Genomic DNA, 21,827 nt, shown 5'->3' on the forward strand with positions numbered 1-21,827 from the left:
TATGCTTGTTTACCTCTACTGTCTTCCCTTCTAAGAATATTAATTCTATTGTATTGTGGGTCCATAATTTAACCATAATTATCTAACCCCTTAACATCAAATACTGTTGCATCAGGGGTTAGGGCTCCCAAATAGGAAAGTGAGTTGGGGGAATACAACTTATTCTTTCATGGAACCCTGTTAGGTAAATGTACTTCTAATTCTTGAAAGATTAAAGCAGTGTGGCATTAAAAATCACCATCTTGATTAATTCTAGGTCAACCCTAGCAGGATCCCCGCTGTGGTTGGAGGACTGCTTGATGTGGATTGTTCTGAGGAAGTAATTAAAAACTTAATCATGGTAGTGAGAGGACAGTTCTCTACAGATGAGCTGGTAGCTGAAGTAGAAAAAAGAAATAGGTAATGTGTCTATCTTCTCATGCCTCTGGCATTCAGTATTTATTAAGCCTGACTGATTCTTAAAGATCCCTTTGCAGTTAATCTTCCAGTTCTATTACTGTCACCATAATTGGTCTTTCCTATAGTCAATCTTTTTTTTTTTTTTTTTGCTTTTTGGGTCTCATCCGGCAGTGCTCAGGTGTTACTCCTGGCTCCATGCTCTCAAAAGTTGCTCCTCACAAGCACGGGGGACCATATGGGACGCCGGGATTCGAACCGATGATCTTCTGCATGAAAGGCAAATGCCTTACCTCCATGCTATCTCTCCAGCCCCTCCTATAATCAATCTTAGAACTAGTGATGTGTTCTTTGTTGTTGGTACTAAAGTCTTTGGAAAAAACAAGTTTAAATAAATTTGGAAAACCAAGTTTGTTGGGGCTGGAGAGATAGCATGGAGGTAGGGCATTTGCCTTGCATGCAGAAGGATGATGGTTCAAATCCCAGCATCCCATATGGTCCCCCAAGCCTGCCAGAAGCGATTTCTGAGCATAGAGCCAGGAGTAATCCCTGAGCACTGCCAGGTGTGAGTCAAAAACCAAATAAATAAATAAATAAATAAATAAATAAATAAATAAATAAATAAATAAATGGAGAGTGGTTATTTTGTGTGTGTCTTCTGTTTGTTCGTTTGTTTGTTTAGGGGTTACACCGGGTGGTGCTCAGGGGTTTCTCCTGGTTCTGCACTCAGAAGTGGCTCCTGGGCCCGGAGAGATAGCACACTGGCGTTTGCCTTGTAAGCAGCCGATCCAGGACCAAAGGTGGTTGGTTTGAATCCCAGTGTCCCATATGGTCCCCCGTGCCTGCCAGGAGCTATTTCTGAGCAGACAGCCAGGAGTAACCCCTGAGCACCGCCGGGTGTGACCCCCCCCAAAAAAAAGAAGTGGCTCCTGGCAGGTTCGGGGGACCATAGAGGACATCGGGATTCGAACCACGATCTGTTTGAGTCCACCACATACAAGACAGGTGCCTTACAGACGAATAAATAAATAAATAAATAAATAAATAAATAAATAAATAAATAAATAAACCAAGTTTGTCTTGGTCCCTTGAGCAACTTGAAGTTAATGGAATGAGATACACCCCCAATCCCCAAGAAGCTTTCCATGTCTTAAGATTACCCTGAAGTTTTATGGTGCTTTTCCTTTCAAAGGCTAAAGTTGCTTCTCCCCTGGCTGGAGTCTCGGAATCATGAAGGCTGTGAAGAACCTGCTACTCACAATGCACTTGCGAAAATATATATTGACAGCAACAGCAGCCCTGAGCGCTTCTTAAAAGAGAACGCCCATTATGACAGTCGTATTGTTGGTCGATATTGTGAGAAGCGGGACCCACATCTGGCCTGTGTGGCATATGAGCGAGGACAGTGTGACCTTGAGCTCATCAAGGTAGGCAGAAAATGTGCTGATTTTCCCAGGTGCTGCTGTAACTTCTTGGAGCAGGACTTCAGATTTGTGTTTTAGGTGCTTATGAAAGTCTTAGCTAAACCACTAGATGGCAGGTCTTGTAGTGTTTTCTTTATTCTGACACTCATCCTCAGTTTACATGTATTGAACCTGTAGACCCAGCCAATCTGATTCTTTTACCCCTTCTTCCAGTTCTTGTATTTTAAGTGCAAAAGTGAGCCTCAGGCTGGAGCGGTGGCGCAAGCAGTAAGGTGTCTGCCTTGCCTGTGCTAGCCTAGGACAGACGGAGACTGTGGTTTGATTCCCCAGTCCCATATGGTCCCCCAAGCCCAGGAGCAATTTCTGAGCACAAAGCCAGGAGTCGCCCTGAGCATCACTGGGTGTAGCCCCAAAACAAAAAAACAAACAAAAAAAAGTGAGCCTCTTAACCTTATTTGAGGCTCCTCCCTGGACTGGTCTCCTTCTACACAATCTAATGATATACTTTTTGTTTTTTCTTTTTTTTTTTTCTTTTTTTTTTTTTTTTGGTTTTTGGGCCACACCCGGTGGCGCTCAGGGGTTACTCCTAGCTATGCGCTCAGAAGTCGCTCCTGGCTTGGGGGACCATATGGGACGCCGGGGGATCGAACCTCGGTCCGTCCTAGGCTAGCGCAGGCAAGGCAGGCACCTTACCTCCAGCGCCACCGCCCGGCCCCACTTTTTGTTTTTTCACATTGGGTGTCTCTCTATCCCATGTAACTGTACTTCTATGTCCCTTCTTCAGATAGCCTCCTACATATGCCTTTCCTTTCACTCATCACTCTTGTTGATTTCTCTTAGCCTTCTGCTTTCTTCACCTGTAGGTTTGAACCTACATATATTCAATGAGTTTCTTAAAGATTGAATTATTGATATATAACTATATTAAAAATTCAGAAATCTCCTATAGTGCACCTGATGCGTGTTTGACTGTAAGGTGCTCGTAGATAATTGGTCTTGCAGTTCTGCAGAGCATCCAACATGATAATTAGAAACGGAATCTATTAATGTCTCAAAATATACAGAGCTAAAGATAAGATAAAGAGCAGTTCAGTTTCTCATTCTCAGATTTGGTACACTAATCATAGGAATGACAGGCCAGGTGAACCTAGTCTTCACCTGGCAATCTCTGGTGAATCAGTTAGTGTGAAACAAGTCACTTGGAGTAAGTGCTCCAAGAAAATTTCCATTTGATGGCTGTTTATTTTACACACAAATATGTTTGTTTCAGGTTTGCAATGAGAATTCTTTGTTCAAAAGTGAGGCCCGCTACCTGGTGCGCAGGAAGGATCCAGAGCTCTGGGCTCAAGTGCTTGAAGAAACCAACCCATCCAGAAGACAGCTAATTGACCAGGTGAAGGATAGAAATGGGCTGGAGCGGTGGTGCAGCGGTAGGGCGTTTGCCTTGCATGCAACTGACCTAGGACACACTGTGGTTCGATACCCCAGCGTCCCAGATGGTTCCCCCAAGCCAGGAGCGATTTTTGAGAGCATAGCCATGAGTAACCCCTGAGCGTCACCAGGTGTGGCAAAAAAAAAAAAAAAAGGAAGAAGGAAACAAGTCCTAGATGGATGTGGTGATCAGGATATTGGGGTGTGAGAGAGAATAAGGGTGTGTGTGTGTGTGTGTGTGTGTGTGTGTGTGTGATTTTAGGATATGAGAGAGAATGAGGTAGGTGTGTGTGAAAGAGAGAGAGATAGAATGAGGGTGTGTGTATGTCTGTGTGTCTGTGCAGGTGTGTGTATGTGAAAGAGGAAGAGATAGAATGAGGGTGTGTGTGTGTCTGTGTGTGTGTCTGTGTGTGTGTGTGACTGTGTGTGTCCCATTGATCCCTTGAATTTAAAATTGTGAATTTGGGTCCAGAGCAATAGCACAGCAGGTAGGGCACTTGCCTTGTACACAGTCGACCTGGGTTCAATCCCTAGCATCCCATATAGATCCCCTGAGCCTGCCAAGAGTAAGCACAGAGCCAGGAGTAAACCCCTGAGCACTGCCAGGTGTGTCCCTCCCCCTATAAAAAACAAAAACAAAAATTGAATTTTCATTGCATGCTTCTTCCTTCAGTAGCTTATTTGAAAATGGTCTTGATTCCCAAGAATGGAGTAAGTGGGCTCTTTTTTGATTATAGGTATAGTCAGCATTTGAATAGGAATGTTCAAGTGCAATGAAAGGAATATTTGATAGGTTGCATGTATGCTATGCTGAATCCTTATTTATCTATTTTAATTCTAACACTTTCAGGCAGTGCTCAGGGGCCCAAAACCACTCCAAAAACATACTTAGCTGGTTTCTGCATGACAGTATTTCAATACATAGGTCTTATAATAAAGTTTTGCTCAGACTTAGTTATGCTGTACCCTGTGGTGCTTGAGGCCATATAGCACTGAGGATTGAACTTGGGACTTGGAATATGCCAGACATAGATTCCAGCCCTTTGAACTAACTCCCCAGCCCTGAATTCTTTTTTGTTGTTGTTGTGTTTTTTTTGTTTTTTGTTTTTGGATCATACCGAGCAGTGCTCAGGGATTACTCCTGGCTCTACGTTCAGAAATCACTCCTGGCAGGCTCAGGGGACCATATGGGATGCCTGGATTCAAACTATCATCCTTCAACATTCAAGGCAAAACACCTTATCTCCATGCAATCTCTCTGGTGCCCCCCAGCCCTGAATTCTTCATTTTTCCCCCCCAGCTTAGCCCTTGTTGACAGAAATTAAGTGATTTTGGGACTGGAGCAATAGTGCAGCACTAGGGCGTTGCATGTGGCTGACCCAAGATGTACCTGTTTTGTTGTTGTTGTTGTTGTTGTTGTTTGGTTTTTGGGTCACACCCGGCAGCGCTCAGGGATTACTCCTGGCTCTATGCTCAGAAATCATTCCTGGCAAGCTCGGGGGACCTTATGGAATGCCAGGATTTGAACCACCTTCCTTCTGCTTGAGAGGCAAACGCTCTACCTCCATGCTATCTCTCTGGCCCCAAGATGTACCTGTTTTGATCCCTGACATCCCATATGGTCCCCCAAGCTAGGACCAATTTCTGAGCACATAGCCAGGAGTAATCCCTGAGCATCACCGAGTGTGGCCCAGAAACAAAACAAAACAAAAAAGAAAGTAAGGGATACTAAAGTTACTTCAGCTATACTTCCTCTATCAAGTTGTGCTTCTTTATTTTTTTTTTTTTGGTTTTTGGGTCACACCTGGCAGTGCTCAGGGGTCACTCCTGGCTCTATGCTCAGAAATTGCCCCTGGCAGGCTCGGTGGACCATATGGGATGCCGGGATACAAACCACCATCCTTCTCCATGCAAGGCAAATGCCCCACCTTCATGCTTTCTCTCCAAATTGTGCTCTTATTACTGTCCAGTGCTTCAGTGCTTCCCTGAAGCTTGGCTGTACCCTGGAGTTCTTCTAGGTGGTATCTAGTAGATAGTTGTCAGCTTTGGTAACTTAACACACTTCCTACTGCCTCTCAGATCTTAGCAGATGGTATTTCCAATATCCTTAACACTTTTCCCTAGGCTGCTGCATCTTTTTTATTTTTATTTTTTTTTTGGTTTTTGGGCCACACCCGTTTGATGCTCAGGGGTTACTCCTGGCTATGCGCTCAGAAATCGCCCCTGGCTTGGGGGGACCATATGGACAAGCTAGCTGTCCTACGCTAGCGCTAGCACTTGTAAGGTAGACACCTTACCTCTAGCGCCACCTTCCCGGTCCCAAGGCTGCTGCATCTTAACACCACCTGAGAAGGGGCCAGAAAGATAGCACAGAGGTAAGGCGTTTGCCTTGCATGGAGAAGAACAGTGGTTCGAATCCTGGCATCCCATATAGTCCCCCAAGCCAGCCAGGGGCAATTTCTGAGCGTGGAGCCAGGAGTATCCCCTGAGCACTGCTGTGTGTGACCCAAAAACCAAACAAAAACAAAAAAAACCACCTGAGATGGGCCAGGGAGCGAGTACAGCAGGTAGGGCTTTGTATGAGGCCAGCCTGGGTTAAGTCCTCGGTCTCCCCTATAATCCCCTGAGTATCTCCAGGAGTAATTCTGGACTTCAGAGCCAGGAGTAACCCCTGAGCATTGCTGGGTGTGGCCCAAACCTCCCAAAATTAAAATAAAACCACTAGAAAAATAGCCTGGAAAATAACACTGGGAAAAATAAAAAGTTCAGTAATTGGACTTCCTCCCTGAGCTACCAATTAGGCACCCACCTCCCTTAGATACATTGCCAATCCACTGGGAATATGTTTAAATTTGAGTTGGGTTATAACTTTTCCTGTGCTAAATTTTGCCTTCTTGTTTTTTGTCCACCGTTCCTCATATCTGTCATTATTTTCTTTTCTTAGTACAGTTTTTGTTTTTTTGTTTTTGTTTTTGTTTGGTTTTTGGTAGTGCTCAGGGGTTACTCCTAGCTCCACACTCAGAAATCACTTCTAGCAGGCTCGGGAGACCATATGGGATGCCAGGATTCGAACTGTGGTCCTTCCTTGGCTAGCGCTTGCAAGGCAGACACCTGACCTCTAGCGCCACCTCACCAGCTGGATTCGAACCAATGCATGAAAGGCAAATGCCTTACCTCCATGCTATCTCTCCAGCCCCATTTTTCTTAGTACAGTTTTTTTTGTTTTGTTTTGTTTTGTTTTTGTGGTTTTTGGGTCACACCCGGCAGTGCTCAGGGGAAACTCCTGGCTTCATGCTCAGAAATTGCTCCTGGCAGGCACAGGGAACCATATGGGAAGCCAGATTCGAACTGATGACCTTCTGCATGAAAGGTAAATGCCTTACCTCCATGCTATCTCTCCGGCCCCCCTTAGTACAGTTTTATTTTGGAACATTTTTTTTTAATTTTTGTTTTTTCTGGCCACACCCATTTGATGCTCAGGGGTTACTCCTTGCTAAGTGCTCAGAAATTGCCCCTGGTTTGGGGGACCATATGGGACGCCAGGGGATCGAATCACGGTCCTTCCTTGGCTACCGCTTGCAAGGCAAACACATTACCTCTAGCGCCACCTCGCCAGCCCCATTTTTTGGAACATTTTAAGATGAGTGGATTCCCAGGTTGTTTGGCAATTTAGCTTACCCATAGAATTACCTGAGTATTTAATATTACTTCACTCAACCTAAGAACAACATTGAGCAAAAAACTTTGAAACATTCCATTTGGATTCACTGTGCATAATAGTCCACATTCACAGAGAGATTTCTCCAGGTTTGGTTCAGCACCTGACATGTCTTGTAGGTCATGTTTCATATTGGCGCCAGAGAAGACCATTTCTAACACTGCACTAAACAAAATCCAGTTTGTGGCCCTTGTTCCCATTGTTTATGTGAACTGTTAGTCCTCCCATTATGTGTCTGAATATTTATAGTCACATCCTGGGAGATGTTTGCCTGCAGTTTTCTTCTAATTACAGGAAGTTCATGCTGTCAGTGTCAGACTGCTTTTAGGTCTGGAGTATAAACTCATAAAAGTTTACTTAGAAGCAGTTACCTAAAGTAACCTTATGGTGACCATCCTGTGTCCGCCAGATTGAAGCTGAATATGCTTTTTTTTTACTTGAAAGAACCTAGTTTTGTTTTGTTTTTGTTTTTGTTTTTGTTTTCAAGAATTGACAATTAGATGCCAGCATGCCATAAAAATGCATCTCCTAATCTGGATGGATTTAGTAGAAGATACCACAAGTTATTTCTCTCACAAATACCCTTTTTGTTGCTTTTGTTGTTATTTAATTATTGTGAATAGCTCCTTTTCTTTTTTAGCTTTGTTTAGTTTTAGTTTTTTAGTTTAGTTTAGCATCTGACAATGATCTGGAGTCACTCCTGGCTCTGCACTCAGGAATCACTCTGGCAGTGCTTAGGAGATCATATGGGGTGCCAGGGATCGAAATCAGGTAAGTTGTGTGCAAGGAAAGCACCTTACCCATTGTATTATTTCTCTAGTCTCAAATAGCCCCTTTTCTTGGATCTTCTGCATGCCAGTTACAATTGTGAACTTTTTTTTTTTGGTTTTTGGTTTTTGGGCCACACGCGGCAGTGCTCAGGGGTGACTCCTGGCTGTCTGCTCAGAAATAGCTCCTGGCAGGCACGGGGGACCAGATGGGACACCGGGATTCGAACCAACCACCTTTGGTCCTGGATCGGCTGCTTGCAAGGCAAACGCCACTGTGCTATCTCTCCGGAACAATTGTGAACTTTTACAGTTGTTGTGTGCATCTTATGGTTTCATTGAGCATACACTGACCACTTGAAAAGTAAACTAAACCTTAGGCTGGAGCAGTAGCACAGCGGGTGAGGCATTTGCCTTGCACGCGGCTGACCTGGGTTCAACCCCCAGCATCCCATATAGTCCCCCAACTGTGCCAGGAGTAATTTTTGAACACAGAGGTAGGAGTAACCCTTAAACATTGCCATGTGTGACACAAACACATCCCAAAGAAAAGGAAAGAAAAAGAAACTAAATTGACTCTGATCCTAGTTCCACTGAAGCTACTTAGGAGAAAGTTTATGATCAGGGGCCGGGTAGGTGGCGCTGGAGGTAAGGTGTCTGCCTTGCAAGCGCTAGCCAAGGAAGGACCGCGGTTCGATCCCCCGGCGTCCCATATGGTCCCCCCAAGCCAGGGGCGATTTCTGAGCACATAGCCAGGAGTAACCCCTGAGCGTCAAGCGGGTGTGGCCCAAAAACCAAAAAAAAAAAAAGAAAAAAAAAAAGAAAGTTTATGATCAAACATATAACAGCAATGACAGAGCTCCTCAATTCTGTTAATTATTTTATTTGTTTGTTTGTTTGTGGGCCACACCTAGAATGCTCAGGGTTACTCCTGGCAGTGCTCAGGGAACCATACGGAATGCCAAGGACCCAGGTCTGCCATGTGCAAGGCAAGTGCCTTAATGGCTGTACTGTCTCTCTATCCCCTATTCCCTTTTCTGTTAACTGCCTAAAATATTGCCCAAAAGCCAGAAACTTAACAAAATAAAAATTCTGAAGTTACTAAAGGCCCCTGGACAAGTTGCAAAGAAAACTGCTGATATTTTAATCTGCTGTTCTTTAGGAAGCATACTTTGGCAAAAAAAAAATTGCCTAATTTTTTTTGTTTTGTTTTGTTTTGGGCCACACCCGGCGGTGCTCAGGGGTTACTCCTGGCTGTCTGCTCAGAAATAGCTCCTGGCAGGCACGGGGGACCATATGGGACACCGGGATTTGAACCAACCACCTTAGGTCCTGGATCGGCTGCTTGCAAGGCAAATACCGCCATGCTATTTCTCCGGGCCCCTAATTTTTTAATATAGGTGAGACACCAATAATTGGGTGAGGAGCAGTGTGACAGTTCTATGTTGGTCTTTCTCCCAGATAGTATTTCTGGCTCTAGCATTTTTAGTGCAGTCTGTTTCCCTAGAAGATGAGCTACCACCACAACTATGCTTCTGATTAACAAGCTCCTACAATGTCCATAATAGAGATATGGAAGTCATATTTGTTCAAATAGTAGCTTAAAAAGAGCAGGTATGCCTCTCAGCTATCTATTCATTAGACTGTATTGCTCAAGAATAAATTTAGGGGGCCGGTGTGGTGGTGCTAGAGGTAAGGTGTCTGCCTTGCCAGCGCTAGCCTAGGACGGACCGTGGTTCGATCCCCCGACATCCCATATGGTCCCCAAGCCAGGAGCGACTTCTGAGCGCATAGCCAGGAGTAACCCCTGAACGTCACCGGGGTGGCCCAAAAACCAAAAAAAAAAAAAAAAAAAGAGAATAAATTTAGGGGTCAGAGAGATAATATAACAGATAAGGCACTTTCCTTGCACTTTGCCAACTGGTTTCAGTCTCTGGTATCATATATGATCTGAGCACTGCCACGAGCGATCCTGGAGCTCGGAGCAAGGCATAAGCCCTGATTACCCCCCTTTTCTCTCTCAAAAAAAAAGTAAATTTATACAATAACTATTTTTTTTTTTTTATAATTTTTTATTATGAATTATGAGAACAAAAGATGCAAAGAAAGAGGATAAGGTAAAGTTACAGTGGAAGGACAATCACCCATAACATAATTATCAGAAGAAGTCCCCTTGCTGATATCTTAACTTTGAATTTTCACCAAAAAAAGTTAAGATAAATAAAACAGAATCCATGTGCAATTACTTTTTCCCTCAAGTCCCCAGATTGTAGCACATTATAATATTTCTTAACAGCACACAAGGCAATCTAAAGCCATCAAGCTTACGTAACTCCTTAAACATTAGAGGCATAGTGTTTTTTACATTTCCATGTACATGCATATTAGCTTAAGTTAACCTCAAATTTTTAAGTGGGTGTGTTTTAAGGATTAGAGTCAAAGGAGCACAGTAAAAACGGTGTTAGAGTGGCAATTGTTGTTTGCATAGGCCCACCAAAATATGAGAGGCATGGAAAGGAATAGCCTTGGCCTAAATACAAAGAGATCCTACCCCTGAAGTTTCCTGGCATAAGACCAGCTCTAGGCCTCAGGAAAGTTATCGTTCGCTCCAAGACATTGTCCGTAGCGCCAACACACTTATCACAGAGTCTCTGTTGTTGGTCTCATGTTTCTGTATTAAAGATTCTGGAATCTGCATGTCCTACATTGAAGTCATGATGAGGAGTGCCTTCTCGTTTCACTTCACCATGAAAGGGGAATGCAGGAAGCCCTGTCCTATAAGCAGGTTGTTGTTGTTGTTAAGTCTTCTCAGTGTTAAAGGAAGTCTCTTTTGAGCAGGACGATGTCTGAGCAGTGGTAGGGTCTTCCGTGGTAGAGGATTGCTTCCAGGTGATGTTATAGACAAACCTCACCATAAATGGGCAATACAGCAAGCCCTGTCCAGTAAACAGGTCATTGTTCTTGTTGTCTTCTCAGTGCTAAGGGATGTCTCTTTTGAGTAGATCGATGTCAGAGCAGCTGTAGGGTCGTCCCTGGTACAGGAATGCCTCCGGGTGATGTTATATACAACCTTGGATGTTTTGTAAATGTCTTCTGTAGATCAAGGGGTAAATGGAGAATGTCCATTCTTCTGAGGCCTGTGCCAGGTCTTTATGTCAATGTTCAGGGTGTAAGGTCTCATTGTACTACAAGATTTGTGTGTTCCCCTTTCTATTAGATAAGAACTTATTGGTATGTATAGTATTTTCCCATGTCAGTGTGCCTACGCAAACAAGATATAAAGCCACGTGGTGCTATCAGATATATGGGGGCATAAGAACATTTCCAACAAGACCCATGACTTGGTTCAAACATAAGTATTAAACTGAGGGATTCTTTCACACCAAATTCCATATTGAGTAGTTCACAAAGAGAAGATAAAAAAAAAATGGGGGGGGATCATCACTGTATAAGAAAGTATTTAGCAAAAGTTATAGCCGTCAAAGAAAACACGCATAAAATGTTGAAAAGATATGTGTCCTTTTTATGCCTTTTAAAATAGTTGTGTGGGTGTTAACTCTAGGGCACCACTTTGGTCTGTGAATTAGGACTCAAGAGTACTTAAGTTAGAAAGGGTAAAAAAGGAGTAATGATGATAGGAGTTAAAGAAGTTAAAGAGAAATATGAACTTATGAAGGGGTATGCAAAAGGGCAGAGTACAAAATGGACATTCTGCATACATAAAAACATAATTCAATGATAGTGAGTACTAGTAATGTTTCTTGTGAGAGTACTATTAATGTTTCTTGTGCGCGCGGGGGCAATAGCCCCCACGCGATTTTGAAAATGTAGACTGGACAGAGATTACCAGTGCCAGCCAAACCTCCTCCTGCCTGACTCCCGGCTCCCAGGAAGGAGAGATCCTTCAAGAAGCTGGGAGAACAGAAGTTCAGAGCCCCACCCAGACCCTCCCTAAGGAGCCGCATGGATAGTGGGGGAAGGCCTAGGGTCCTTCAAGCTCCACCAAGGGACCCAACTCACCGGCTTGCCCAGGGGTGTGGCCCGGGGAAGCCCTGGAGATCTGGAGCAAGGCGGCAGAGGGGTGCTGGGGTTACCCAAATCCCGCACCCCCCCTAGGCCTGGCCAAGCAGGCCTCCGGCATGGCGTGGGCCTGCCAAACCTCCTCCTGCCTGACTCCCGGCTCCCAGGAAGGAGAGATCCTTCAAGAAGCTGGGAGAACAGAAGTTCAGAGCCCCACCCAGACCCTCCCTAAGGAGCCGCATGGATAGTGGGGGAAGGCCTAGGGTCCTTCAAGCTCCACCAAGGGACCCAACTCACCGGCTTGCCCAGGGGTGTGGCCCGGGGAAGCCCTGGAGATCTGGAGCAAGGCGGCAGAGGGGTGCTGGGGTTACCCACATCCCGCACCCCCCCTAGGCCTGGCCAAGCAGGCCTCCGGCATGGCGTGGGCCTGCCAAACCTCCTCCTGCCTGACTCCCGGCTCCCAGGAAGGAGAGATCCTTCAAGAAGCTGGGAGAACAGAAGTTCAGAGCCCCACCCAGACCCTCCCTAAGGAGCCGCATGGATAGTGGGGGAAGGCCTAGGGTCCTTCAAGCTCCACCAAGGGACCCAACTCACCGGCTTGCCCAGGGGTGTGGCCCGGGGAAGCCCTGGAGATCTGGAGCAAGGCGGCAGAGGGGTGCTGGGGTTACCCAAATCCCGCACCCCCCCTAGGCCTGGCCAAGCAGGCCTCCGGCATGGCGTGGGCCTGCCAAACCTCCTCCTGCCTGACTCCCGGCTCCCAGGAAGGAGAGATCCTTCAAGAAGCTGGGAGAACAGAAGTTCAGAGCCCCACCCAGACCCTCCCTAAGGAGCCGCATGGATAGTGGGGGAAGGCCTAGGGTCCTTCAAGCTCCACCAAGGGACCCAACTCACCGGCTTGCCCAGGGGTGTGGCCCGGGGAAGCCCTGGAGATCTGGAGCAAGGCGGCAGAGGGGTGCTGGGGTTACCCAAATCCCGCACCCCCCCTAGGCCTGGCCAAGCAGGCCTCCGGCATGGCGTGGGCCTGCCAAACCTCCTCCTGCCTGACTCCCGGCTCCCAGGAAGGAGAGATCCTTCAAGAAGCTGGGAGAACAGAAGTTCAGAGCCCCACCCAGACCCTCCCTAAGGAGCCGCATGGATAGTGGGGGAAGGCCTAGGGACTTCAAGCTCCACCAAGGGACCCAACTCACCGGCTTGCCCAGGGGTGTGGCCCGGGGAAGCCCTGGAGATCTGGAGCAAGGCGGCAGAGGGGTGCTGGGGTTACCCAAATCCCGCACCCCCCCCTAGGCCTGGCCAAGCAGGCCACCGGCATGGCGTGGGCCTGCCAAACCTCCTCCTGCCTGACTCCCGGCTCCCAGGAAGGAGAGATCCTTCAAGAAGCTGGGAGAACAGAAGTTCAGAGCCCCACCCAGACCCTCCCTAAGGAGCCGCATGGATAGTGGGGGAAGGCCTAGGGTCCTTCAAGCTCCACCAAGGGACCCAACTCACCGGCTTGCCCAGGGGTGTGGCCCGGGGAAGCCCTGGAGATCTGGAGCAAGGCGGCAGAGGGGTGCTGGGGTTACCCAAATCCCGCACCCCCCCTAGGCCTGGCCAAGCAGGCCACCGGCATGGCGTGGGCCTGCCAAACCTCCTCCTGCCTGACTCCCGGCTCCCAGGAAGGAGAGATCCTTCAAGAAGCTGGGAGAACAGAAGTTCAGAGCCCCACCCAGACCCTCCCTAAGGAGCCGCATGGATAGTGGGGGAAGGCCTAGGGTCCTTCAAGCTCCACCAAGGGACCCAACTCACCGGCTTGCCCAGGGGTGTGGCCCGGGGAAGCCCTGGAGATCTGGAGCAAGGCGGCAGAGGGGTGCTGGGGTTACCCAAATCCCGCACCCCCCCTAGGCCTGGCCAAGCAGGCCTCCGGCATGGCGTGGGCCTGCCAAACCTCCTCCTGCCTGACTCCCGGCTCCCAGGAAGGAGAGATCCTTCAAGAAGCTGGGAGAACAGAAGTTCAGAGCCCCACCCAGACCCTCCCTAAGGAGCCGCATGGATAGTGGGGGAAGGCCTAGGGTCCTTCAAGCTCCACCAAGGGACCCAACTCACCGGCTTGCCCAGGGGTGTGGCCCGGGGAAGCCCTGGAGATCTGGAGCAAGGCGGCAGAGGGGTGCTGGGGTTACCCAAATCCCGCACCCCCCCCTAGGCCTGGCCAAGCAGGCCTCCGGCATGGCGTGGGCCTGCCAAACCTCCTCCTGCCTGACTCCCGGCTCCCAGGAAGGAGAGATCCTTCAAGAAGCTGGGAGAACAGAAGTTCAGAGCCCCACCCAGACCCTCCCTAAGGAGCCGCATGGATAGTGGGGGAAGGCCTAGGGTCCTTCAAACTCCACCAAGGGACCCAACTCACCGGCTTGCCCAGGGGTGTGGCCCGGGGAAGCCCTGGAGATCTGGAGCAAGGCGGCAGAGGGGTGCTGGGGTTACCCAAATCCCGCACCCCCCCTAGGCCTGGCCAAGCAGGCCTCCGGCATGGCGTGGGCCTGCCAAACCTCCTCCTTCCTGACTCCCGGCTCCCAGGAAGGAGAGATCCTTCAAGAAGCTGGGAGAACAGAAGTTCAGAGCCCCACCCAGACCCTCCCTAAGGAGCCGCATGGATAGTGGGGGAAGGCCTAGGGTCCTTCAAGCTCCACCAAGGGACCCAACTCACCGGCTTGCCCAGGGGGGTGGCCCGGGGAAGCCCTGGAGATCTGGAGCAAGGCGGCAGAGGGGTGCTGGGGTTACCCACATCCCGCACCCCCCCTAGGCCTGGCCAAGCAGGCCTCCGGCATGGCGTGGGCCTGCCAAACCTCCTCCTGCCTGACTCCCGGCTCCCAGGAAGGAGAGATCCTTCAAGAAGCTGGGAGAACAGAAGTTCAGAGCCCCACCCAGACCCTCCCTAAGGAGCCGCATGGATAGTGGGGGAAGGCCTAGGGTCCTTCAAGCTCCACCAAGGGACCCAACTCACCGGCTTGCCCAGGGGTGTGGCCCGGGGAAGCCCTGGAGATCTGGAGCAAGGCGGCAGAGGGGTGCTGGGGTTACCCAAATCCCGCACCCCCCCTAGGCCTGGCCAAGCAGGCCTCCGGCATGGCGTGGGCCTGCCAAACCTCCTCCTGCCTGACTCCCGGCTCCCAGGAAGGAGAGATCCTTCAAGAGCTGGGAGAACAGAAGTTCAGAGCCCCACCCAGACCCTCCCTAAGGAGCCGCATGGATAGTGGGGGAAGGCCTAGGGTCCTTCAAGCTCCACCAAGGGACCCAACTCACCGGCTTGCCCAGGGGTGTGGCCCGGGGAAGCCCTGGAGATCTGGAGCAAGGCGGCAGAGGGGTGCTGGGGTTACCCAAATCCCGCACCCCCCCTAGGCCTGGCCAAGCAGGCCTCCGGCATGGCGTGGGCCTGCCAAACCTCCTCCTGCCTGACTCCCGGCTCCCAGGAAGGAGAGATCCTTCAAGAAGCTGGGAGAACAGAAGTTCAGAGCCCCACCCAGACCCTCCCTAAGGAGCCGCATGGATAGTGGGGGAAGGCCTAGGGTCCTTCAAGCTCCACCAAGGGACCCAACTCACCGGCTTGCCCAGGGGTGTGGCCCGGGGAAGCCCTGGAGATCTGGAGCAAGGCGGCAGAGGGGTGCTGGGGTTACCCAAATCCCGCACCCCCCCTAGGCCTGGCCAAGCAGGCCTCCGGCATGGCGTGGGCCTGCCAAACCTCCTCCTGCCTGACTCCCGGCTCCCAGGAAGGAGAGATCCTTCAAGAAGCTGGGAGAACAGAAGTTCAGAGCCCCACCCAGACCCTCCCTAAGGAGCCGCATGGATAGTGTGGGAAGGCCTAGGGTCCTTCAAGCTCCACCAAGGGACCCAACTCACCGGCTTGCCCAGGGGTGTGGCCCGGGGAAGCCCTGGAGATCTGGAGCAAGGCGGCAGAGGGGTGCTGGGGTTACCCAAAGCCCGCACCCCCCCTAGGCCTGGCCAAGCAGGCCTCCGGCATGGCGTGGGCCTGCCAAACCTCCTCCTGCCTGACTCCCGGCTCCCAGGAAGGAGAGATCCTTCAAGAAGCTGGGAGAACAGAAGTTCAGAGCCCCACCCAGACCCCTCCCTAAGGAGCCGCATGGATAGTGGGGGAAGGCCTAGGGTACTTCAAGCTCCACCAAGGGACCCAACTCACCGGCTTGCCCAGGGGTGTGGCCCGGGGAAGCCCTGGAGATCTGGAGCAAGGCGGCAGAGGGGTGCTGGGGTTACCCAAATCCCGCACCCCCCCTAGGCCTGGCCTAGGAGGCCACCGGCATGGCGTGGGCCTGCCAAACCTCCTCCTGCCTGACTCCCGGCTCCCAGGAAGGAGAGATCCTTCAAGAAGCTGGAGAACAGAAGTTCAGAGCCCCACCCAGACCCTCCCTAAGGATCCGCATGGATAGTGGGGGAAGGCCTAGGGTCCTTCAAGCTCCACCAAGGGACCCAACTCACCGGCTTGCCCAGGGGTGTGGCCCGGGGAAGCCCTGGAGATCTGGAGCAAGGCGGCAGAGGGGTGCTGGGGTAACCCAAATCCCGCACCCCCCCTAGGCCTGGCCAAGCAGGCCACCGGCATGGCGTGGGCCTGCCAAACCTCCTCCTGCCTGACTCCCGGCTCCCAGGAAGGAGAGATCCTTCAAGAAGCTGGGAGAACAGAAGTTCAGAGCCCCACCCAGACCCTCCCTAAGGAGCCGCATGGATAGTGGGGGAAGGCCTAGGGTCCTTCAAGCTCCACCAAGGGACCCAACTCACCGGCTTGCCCAGGGGTGTGGCCCGGGGAAGCCCTGGAGATCTGGAGCAAGGCGGCAGAGGGGTGCTGGGGTTACCCAAATCCCGCACCCCCCCTAGGCCTGGCCAAGCAGGCCTCCGGCATGGCGTGGGCCTGCCAAACCTCCTCCTGCCTGACTCCCGGCTCCCAGGAAGGAGAGATCCTTCAAGAAGCTGGGAGAACAGAAGTTCAGAGCCCCACCCAGACCCTCCCTAAGGAGCCGCATGGATAGTGGGGGAAGGCCTAGGGTCCTTCAAGCTCCACCAAGGGACCCAACTCACCGGCTTGCCCAGGGGTGTGGCCCGGGGAAGCCCTGGAGATCTGGAGCAAGGCGGCAGAGGGGTGCTGGGGTTACCCAAATCCCGCACCCCCCCTAGGCCTGGCCAAGCAGGCCTCCGGCATGGCGTGGGCCTGCCAAACCTCCTCCTGCCTGACTCCCGGCTCCCAGGAAGTTACAATAACTATTGGGACAGAAATAAGAGTGTCAGGCCAGAGCAATAGCACAGTGGTAAGGCATTTGACTTGCATGCAGCCAACACAGGACAGACCGAGGTTCGAATCCCAGCATCTCATATGGTTCCCTGAGCATGCCAGGAGCTACTTCTGAACACAGAGCCAGGAGTAACCTCTGAGCGCCTCCAGGTGTGACCCCTCCCCCAGCAAAACATACAGTTTCCTGAGCACCACCAGGAGTGAGTAGTGGCACTAGAGGTAAGGCAAGCGTCTGCCTTGCAAGTGCTAACCTAGAACGGACCACAGTTACATCCCCCGGCATCCCTTATGGTCCCCCAAGCCAGGAGCACATAGGAGTAACCCCTGAGCGTCGCTGGGTGTGGTCCAAAACCCAAAAATAAATTAAAAAAAAAAAAAGAAATGAATGTCATCCTTTTGATATGCAGAAAACTAATTTCTAAAATAGAGTAAATGGACAAAGGTCAATCAAAATGGTTTAAAGACCTTGATATCAGACTTGAAACAATAAGTAGAAAACATAGGCAGAACTCTTCATGGCACTAAAGCTAAAAGTATCTTCAAGGATGAAACATCACTGATCAAACAAGTAGAAGCAAAGATAAATGGGACTACATTAAATTAAGCTTTTGCAAATCAAAGGAAATGAGGATCAGAATACAAAATCTGCTCATGAAATGGGAGAAACTATTCACCTAATACCCATATGATTAGGGGCTAGTATCTAAGATATATAAGGCTCTAGTAGAGCTTAACAAGAAAAATACATCTAACCCCATCAAAAAATGGGGTGAAGAGATGGGCATATATTTCTTCAAAGAAGAAATACAGATAGCCAAAAGACATGTGAATACTGTTCCACATAATCATCAGAGAGATGCAAATTAGAACTACAATGAGATATCATCTCACACTACAGAGACTGGTAAACATCAAGAATGACCATTGCTGGCATGGATGCAGGGGAAAGGGACTCATTCGCTGCTGGTGTAAATGTTGACTGGTTCAGCCTTTTTTGGGAAACAATATGAACATTCCTCAAAAAACTAGAAATTGAACTCCCATATGACCCTAAAATACCGCTCCTTGGAATACATCTTCAGGAGCCAAAGCACAATGCAGAAAAGGCATCTTCTCGCCTATGTTCATTGCAGCACTATTCACAATAGCCAGAATCTGGAAATAACCCAGGTGCCTGAGAACATTTAAGTGTATTAAAAAACAGGTACATGGGCTGGAGAGATAGCACAGCAGTAGGGTGTTTGCCTTGCACGCAGCCTATCCAGGACTAACGGTGGTTCGAATCCCAGCATCCCATATGATCCTCTGAGACTGCCAGGAGTGACTTCTGAACAGAGTCAGGAGTAATCCTGAGCAACACTGGTGTGACAGGGAAAAAAAAAAACAAACCTGTACATCTACACAATGGAATACTGTGCCACTGTTAGGAAAAATGAAATCCTGAAATTTGCTTATACATAGATGGATATGGAGAGAATCATGCTGAGTGAAATAAGTCAGCATGGGCCCGGAGAGATAGCACAGCGGTGTTTGCCTTGCAAACAGCCGATCCAGGACCAAAGATGGTTGGTTCGAATCCCTGTGTCCCATATGGTCCCCCGTGCCTGCCAGGAGCTATTTCTGAGCAGACAGCCAGGAGTAACCCCTGAGCACCGCCGGGTGTGACCCAAAAACAAACAAACAAAAAAAAAACAACAAAAAAAATAAGTCAGCATATGAGGGATATACACAGAATGAGCACACTCATTTTGAGATTAAAAAACTAGTATGGGGGCCCAGAGAGATAGCACAGCGGCGTTTGCCTTGCAAGCAGCCGATCCAGGACCAAAGGTGGTTGGTTTGAATCCCGGTGTCCCATATGGTCCCCCGTGCCTGCCAGGAGCTATTTCTGAGCAGACAGCCAGGAGCACCGCTAGGTGTGGCCCAAAAATCCCCCCAAAAAAAACAACTAGTATGGAAGTAATACCAAAAGACATTGGAGATGTAGACCAGGAGAACTGATCCATGGTAGGAAACTTGCCACAAAGAGCAGGGGAGTGCAGTGAGATCAGAGAATGGACCACTGTGATAATATTTGTTGGGAATGATCACTCAGGACAAGAACTGGGTGCTAAAAGTAGGTAATATGATATGTATGATACCTTTTCAATAACCATATTGCAGACCCATATTTAAAAGGAGTGAAAGCTTTAAAAGCAAGCAGTAAGAAGGTCAGTGAGGAGCACGAGAAACAAACTGGAGATGTTAGTAGCAGGAAATGTGCACTGATGAAGGGATGTTCAATCATGAACAACTTAGTTATCTCACAGTGATTAAAAAAACATTTTAAGAAAAGACAAAGAGGGGCTGGAGCGATAGCACACTGGTAGGGCTTTTGCTTTGTATGCAGCTGATCCAGGCCAATCCCCAGTATTCCATATTTCCCCAAGCCTGCCAGAAGCTATTTCTGAACGCAGAGCCAGGAGTAACCCCTGAGTGTCGCAATGTGTGGCCCCAAAACAAACAAACAAAAAAGACAAAGAGGGCCGGGAACAATAGCACAGTCTGTAGGGCATTTATCTTGCATGCAACTAACCCGGGCTCATTCCTCAGCATCCCATATGGTCCCCTAACCCTGCTAGGAGTGACCCCTGAGCACCACTGGGTGATCAAAAAATCAAAAATAAATTAATTAATTAAAATAAATACAGCAAATGGAAAAGTTTCTCCAGTTTACTTCCATAGAGGTCTTTCCAGATTGTCATGTAGGAGTCCTTCCCTTCTATTTAACTTGAAAGATACAATTTTGAATTGACATTACCTAACTGAGTTCTTTCAAACAACTTTTAAAACTAGGTGGTACAAACAGCATTATCAGAAACACAGGATCCTGAAGAGGTTTCAGTCACTGTTAAGGCCTTCATGACAGCTGACCTCCCTAATGAACTGATTGAGCTGCTGGAGAAGATTGTTCTGGATAACTCTGTCTTCAGTGAGCACAGGTGAGAGTATGTATGTGATAGCTGCTGGCTTGGTCAGTTGTCAGTAGCTTGACATCCACTTTTAGTATCTCACCGTTTTTTCCCTCCACACCCAGTGGTGCTCAGGGCTTATTTCTGACTGCGCTCAGGGTTTATTCCTGATTATTCTCAGGAGACCAGATGTTGTGTTGGTAATCGAACATAGTCAGTTACAAACAAGACAAGCATCTTTTTTTTTTTTTTTTTTGGTTTTTCAGGCCACACCCGTTTGATGCTCAGGGGTTACTCCTGGCTACACGCTCAGAAATTGCCCCTGGCTTGGGGGGAACCATATGGGACGCCGGGGGATCGAACCGTGGTCCTTTCCTTGGCTAGCGCTTGCAAGGCAGACACCTTACCTCTAGCTCCACCTCGCCGGCCAAGACAAGCATCTTAATCCCTGTACTATCTATCCAACCCTAGTATCTCATCTCTTTGAGGGGGAACAAAGAGTTTGGGCCACAGTTTAGCTCTGTGCTCAGGGATCACTCCTGGCATTCCCTATGACCTTTGAGCCTGCCAGGAGTCATTTCTGAGTATAGAACCAGAAATAAGCCCTGAGCGCCACCTAGTGTGTCTCCCCCCTCCCCCCCCCAAAAAAGCATATGTGACAAAGCTGGGTTTTTTGGGGTTTTTGGGTTTTTTTTTTTTTTTTTTTTTTTTTGGTTTGTGGGCCACACCAGCGGTGCTCAGGGGTTACTCCTGGCTGTCTGCTCAGAAATAGCTCCTGGCAGGCACGGGGGACCATATGGGACACCGGGATTCGAACCAACCACCTTTGGTCCTGGATCGGCTGCTTGCAAGGCAAACACCGCTGTGCTATCTCTCCGGGCCCTGGAATTTTTTTTTTTAATTTGTTTTTGGGCCTACCATGCAGTGCCCAGGGCTTTCTTCTGGTTCTGTGCTGAGGGATCACTCCTGACAGTGCTTGACCATATGCAGTACTGGGGATTGAACCCAGGCTGGCTATGTACAAGGCAAACTTCCTATCCATCTTCATATCTCTAGGACCTAATTATTTGCTAAGCCAGTAACTATAACAACAAAAACCATAAACCTTTATGATGACTGATAACAAGAATTATGTTCAACTTTATCATAAAGAAGGGAGTATATAGACAGGGAGATAACATAGGCAACATCTGTAATCATCAGAAGGCCAGTGAATTCAATGAAAGAAAAACTGTAGAAAACTGCAAAAGCACTTGAGCAGGGATTGGAGCAAAAGCTAAGAGGCTAGGCCATTTGCCTTGGGCCAACCTGGGTTCAAACCCCAACATCCCATATGGTCTCTTGAGCCTGCCAGGAGTGATTTCTGAGTGCAGAGTCAGGAGAATGAACCACTGAGCATATGCAGGTGTGGCCTCCAAACCAAAAACAAACAAAAGCATTTGAGCAGTCTTTTTGTGAGAGGAAAAACAGGCTTTTCTAAGACAGGAATTCAGACTATCCCTTTCCTCTTATAGAGCAGTAGGATCTAGGTCTCCTAATCAACATTGAGGAGGCTGTCAAGCAACTAATTGCTCCTTTTAAGCCCTGCTGGAGATTCTCATTAGCTTGGAAAGCAGTGTGTGCTAGATGTAATTTCCATTCTTAGTTTGAATCTCAAAAGAAACTTGATTCAGAGTATCAGGAAATAGATCCAAGACTACTCAAAGCAGTATGATCTATGGTTTTCTTTATTCTCTATTGATCTATGCTTTTCTATAGCAAAATTCTGAAAGCAACTCATTTACCCATTAATACATCATCATAAGGTTAATACTATAATAAAAATGAATACTACACAACATCATGATTATGAATATTAGG

At 48.8% G+C, this 21,827-nt stretch overlaps 1 protein-coding gene across 1 annotated transcript in view; it reads left to right on the forward strand.

The window, feature by feature from the left end:
- The window catches only part of CLTCL1 (clathrin heavy chain like 1), a 122,671-nt gene that overhangs the window by 69,154 nt on the left and 31,690 nt on the right, over positions 1 to 21,827 (forward strand). The window contains exons 16-19 of the mRNA XM_049764668.1: positions 257 to 399; positions 1,589 to 1,823; positions 3,091 to 3,213; positions 19,852 to 19,997. Of these exons, the coding sequence (XP_049620625.1) occupies positions 257 to 399; positions 1,589 to 1,823; positions 3,091 to 3,213; positions 19,852 to 19,997 (647 nt within the window). The remainder of the gene's footprint in view (positions 1 to 256; positions 400 to 1,588; positions 1,824 to 3,090; positions 3,214 to 19,851; positions 19,998 to 21,827) is intronic.

This window comes from Suncus etruscus, chromosome 17 (genome assembly GCF_024139225.1).
Source record: "Suncus etruscus isolate mSunEtr1 chromosome 17, mSunEtr1.pri.cur, whole genome shotgun sequence".
NCBI classification, from domain to species: Eukaryota; Metazoa; Chordata; class Mammalia; order Eulipotyphla; family Soricidae; genus Suncus; species Suncus etruscus.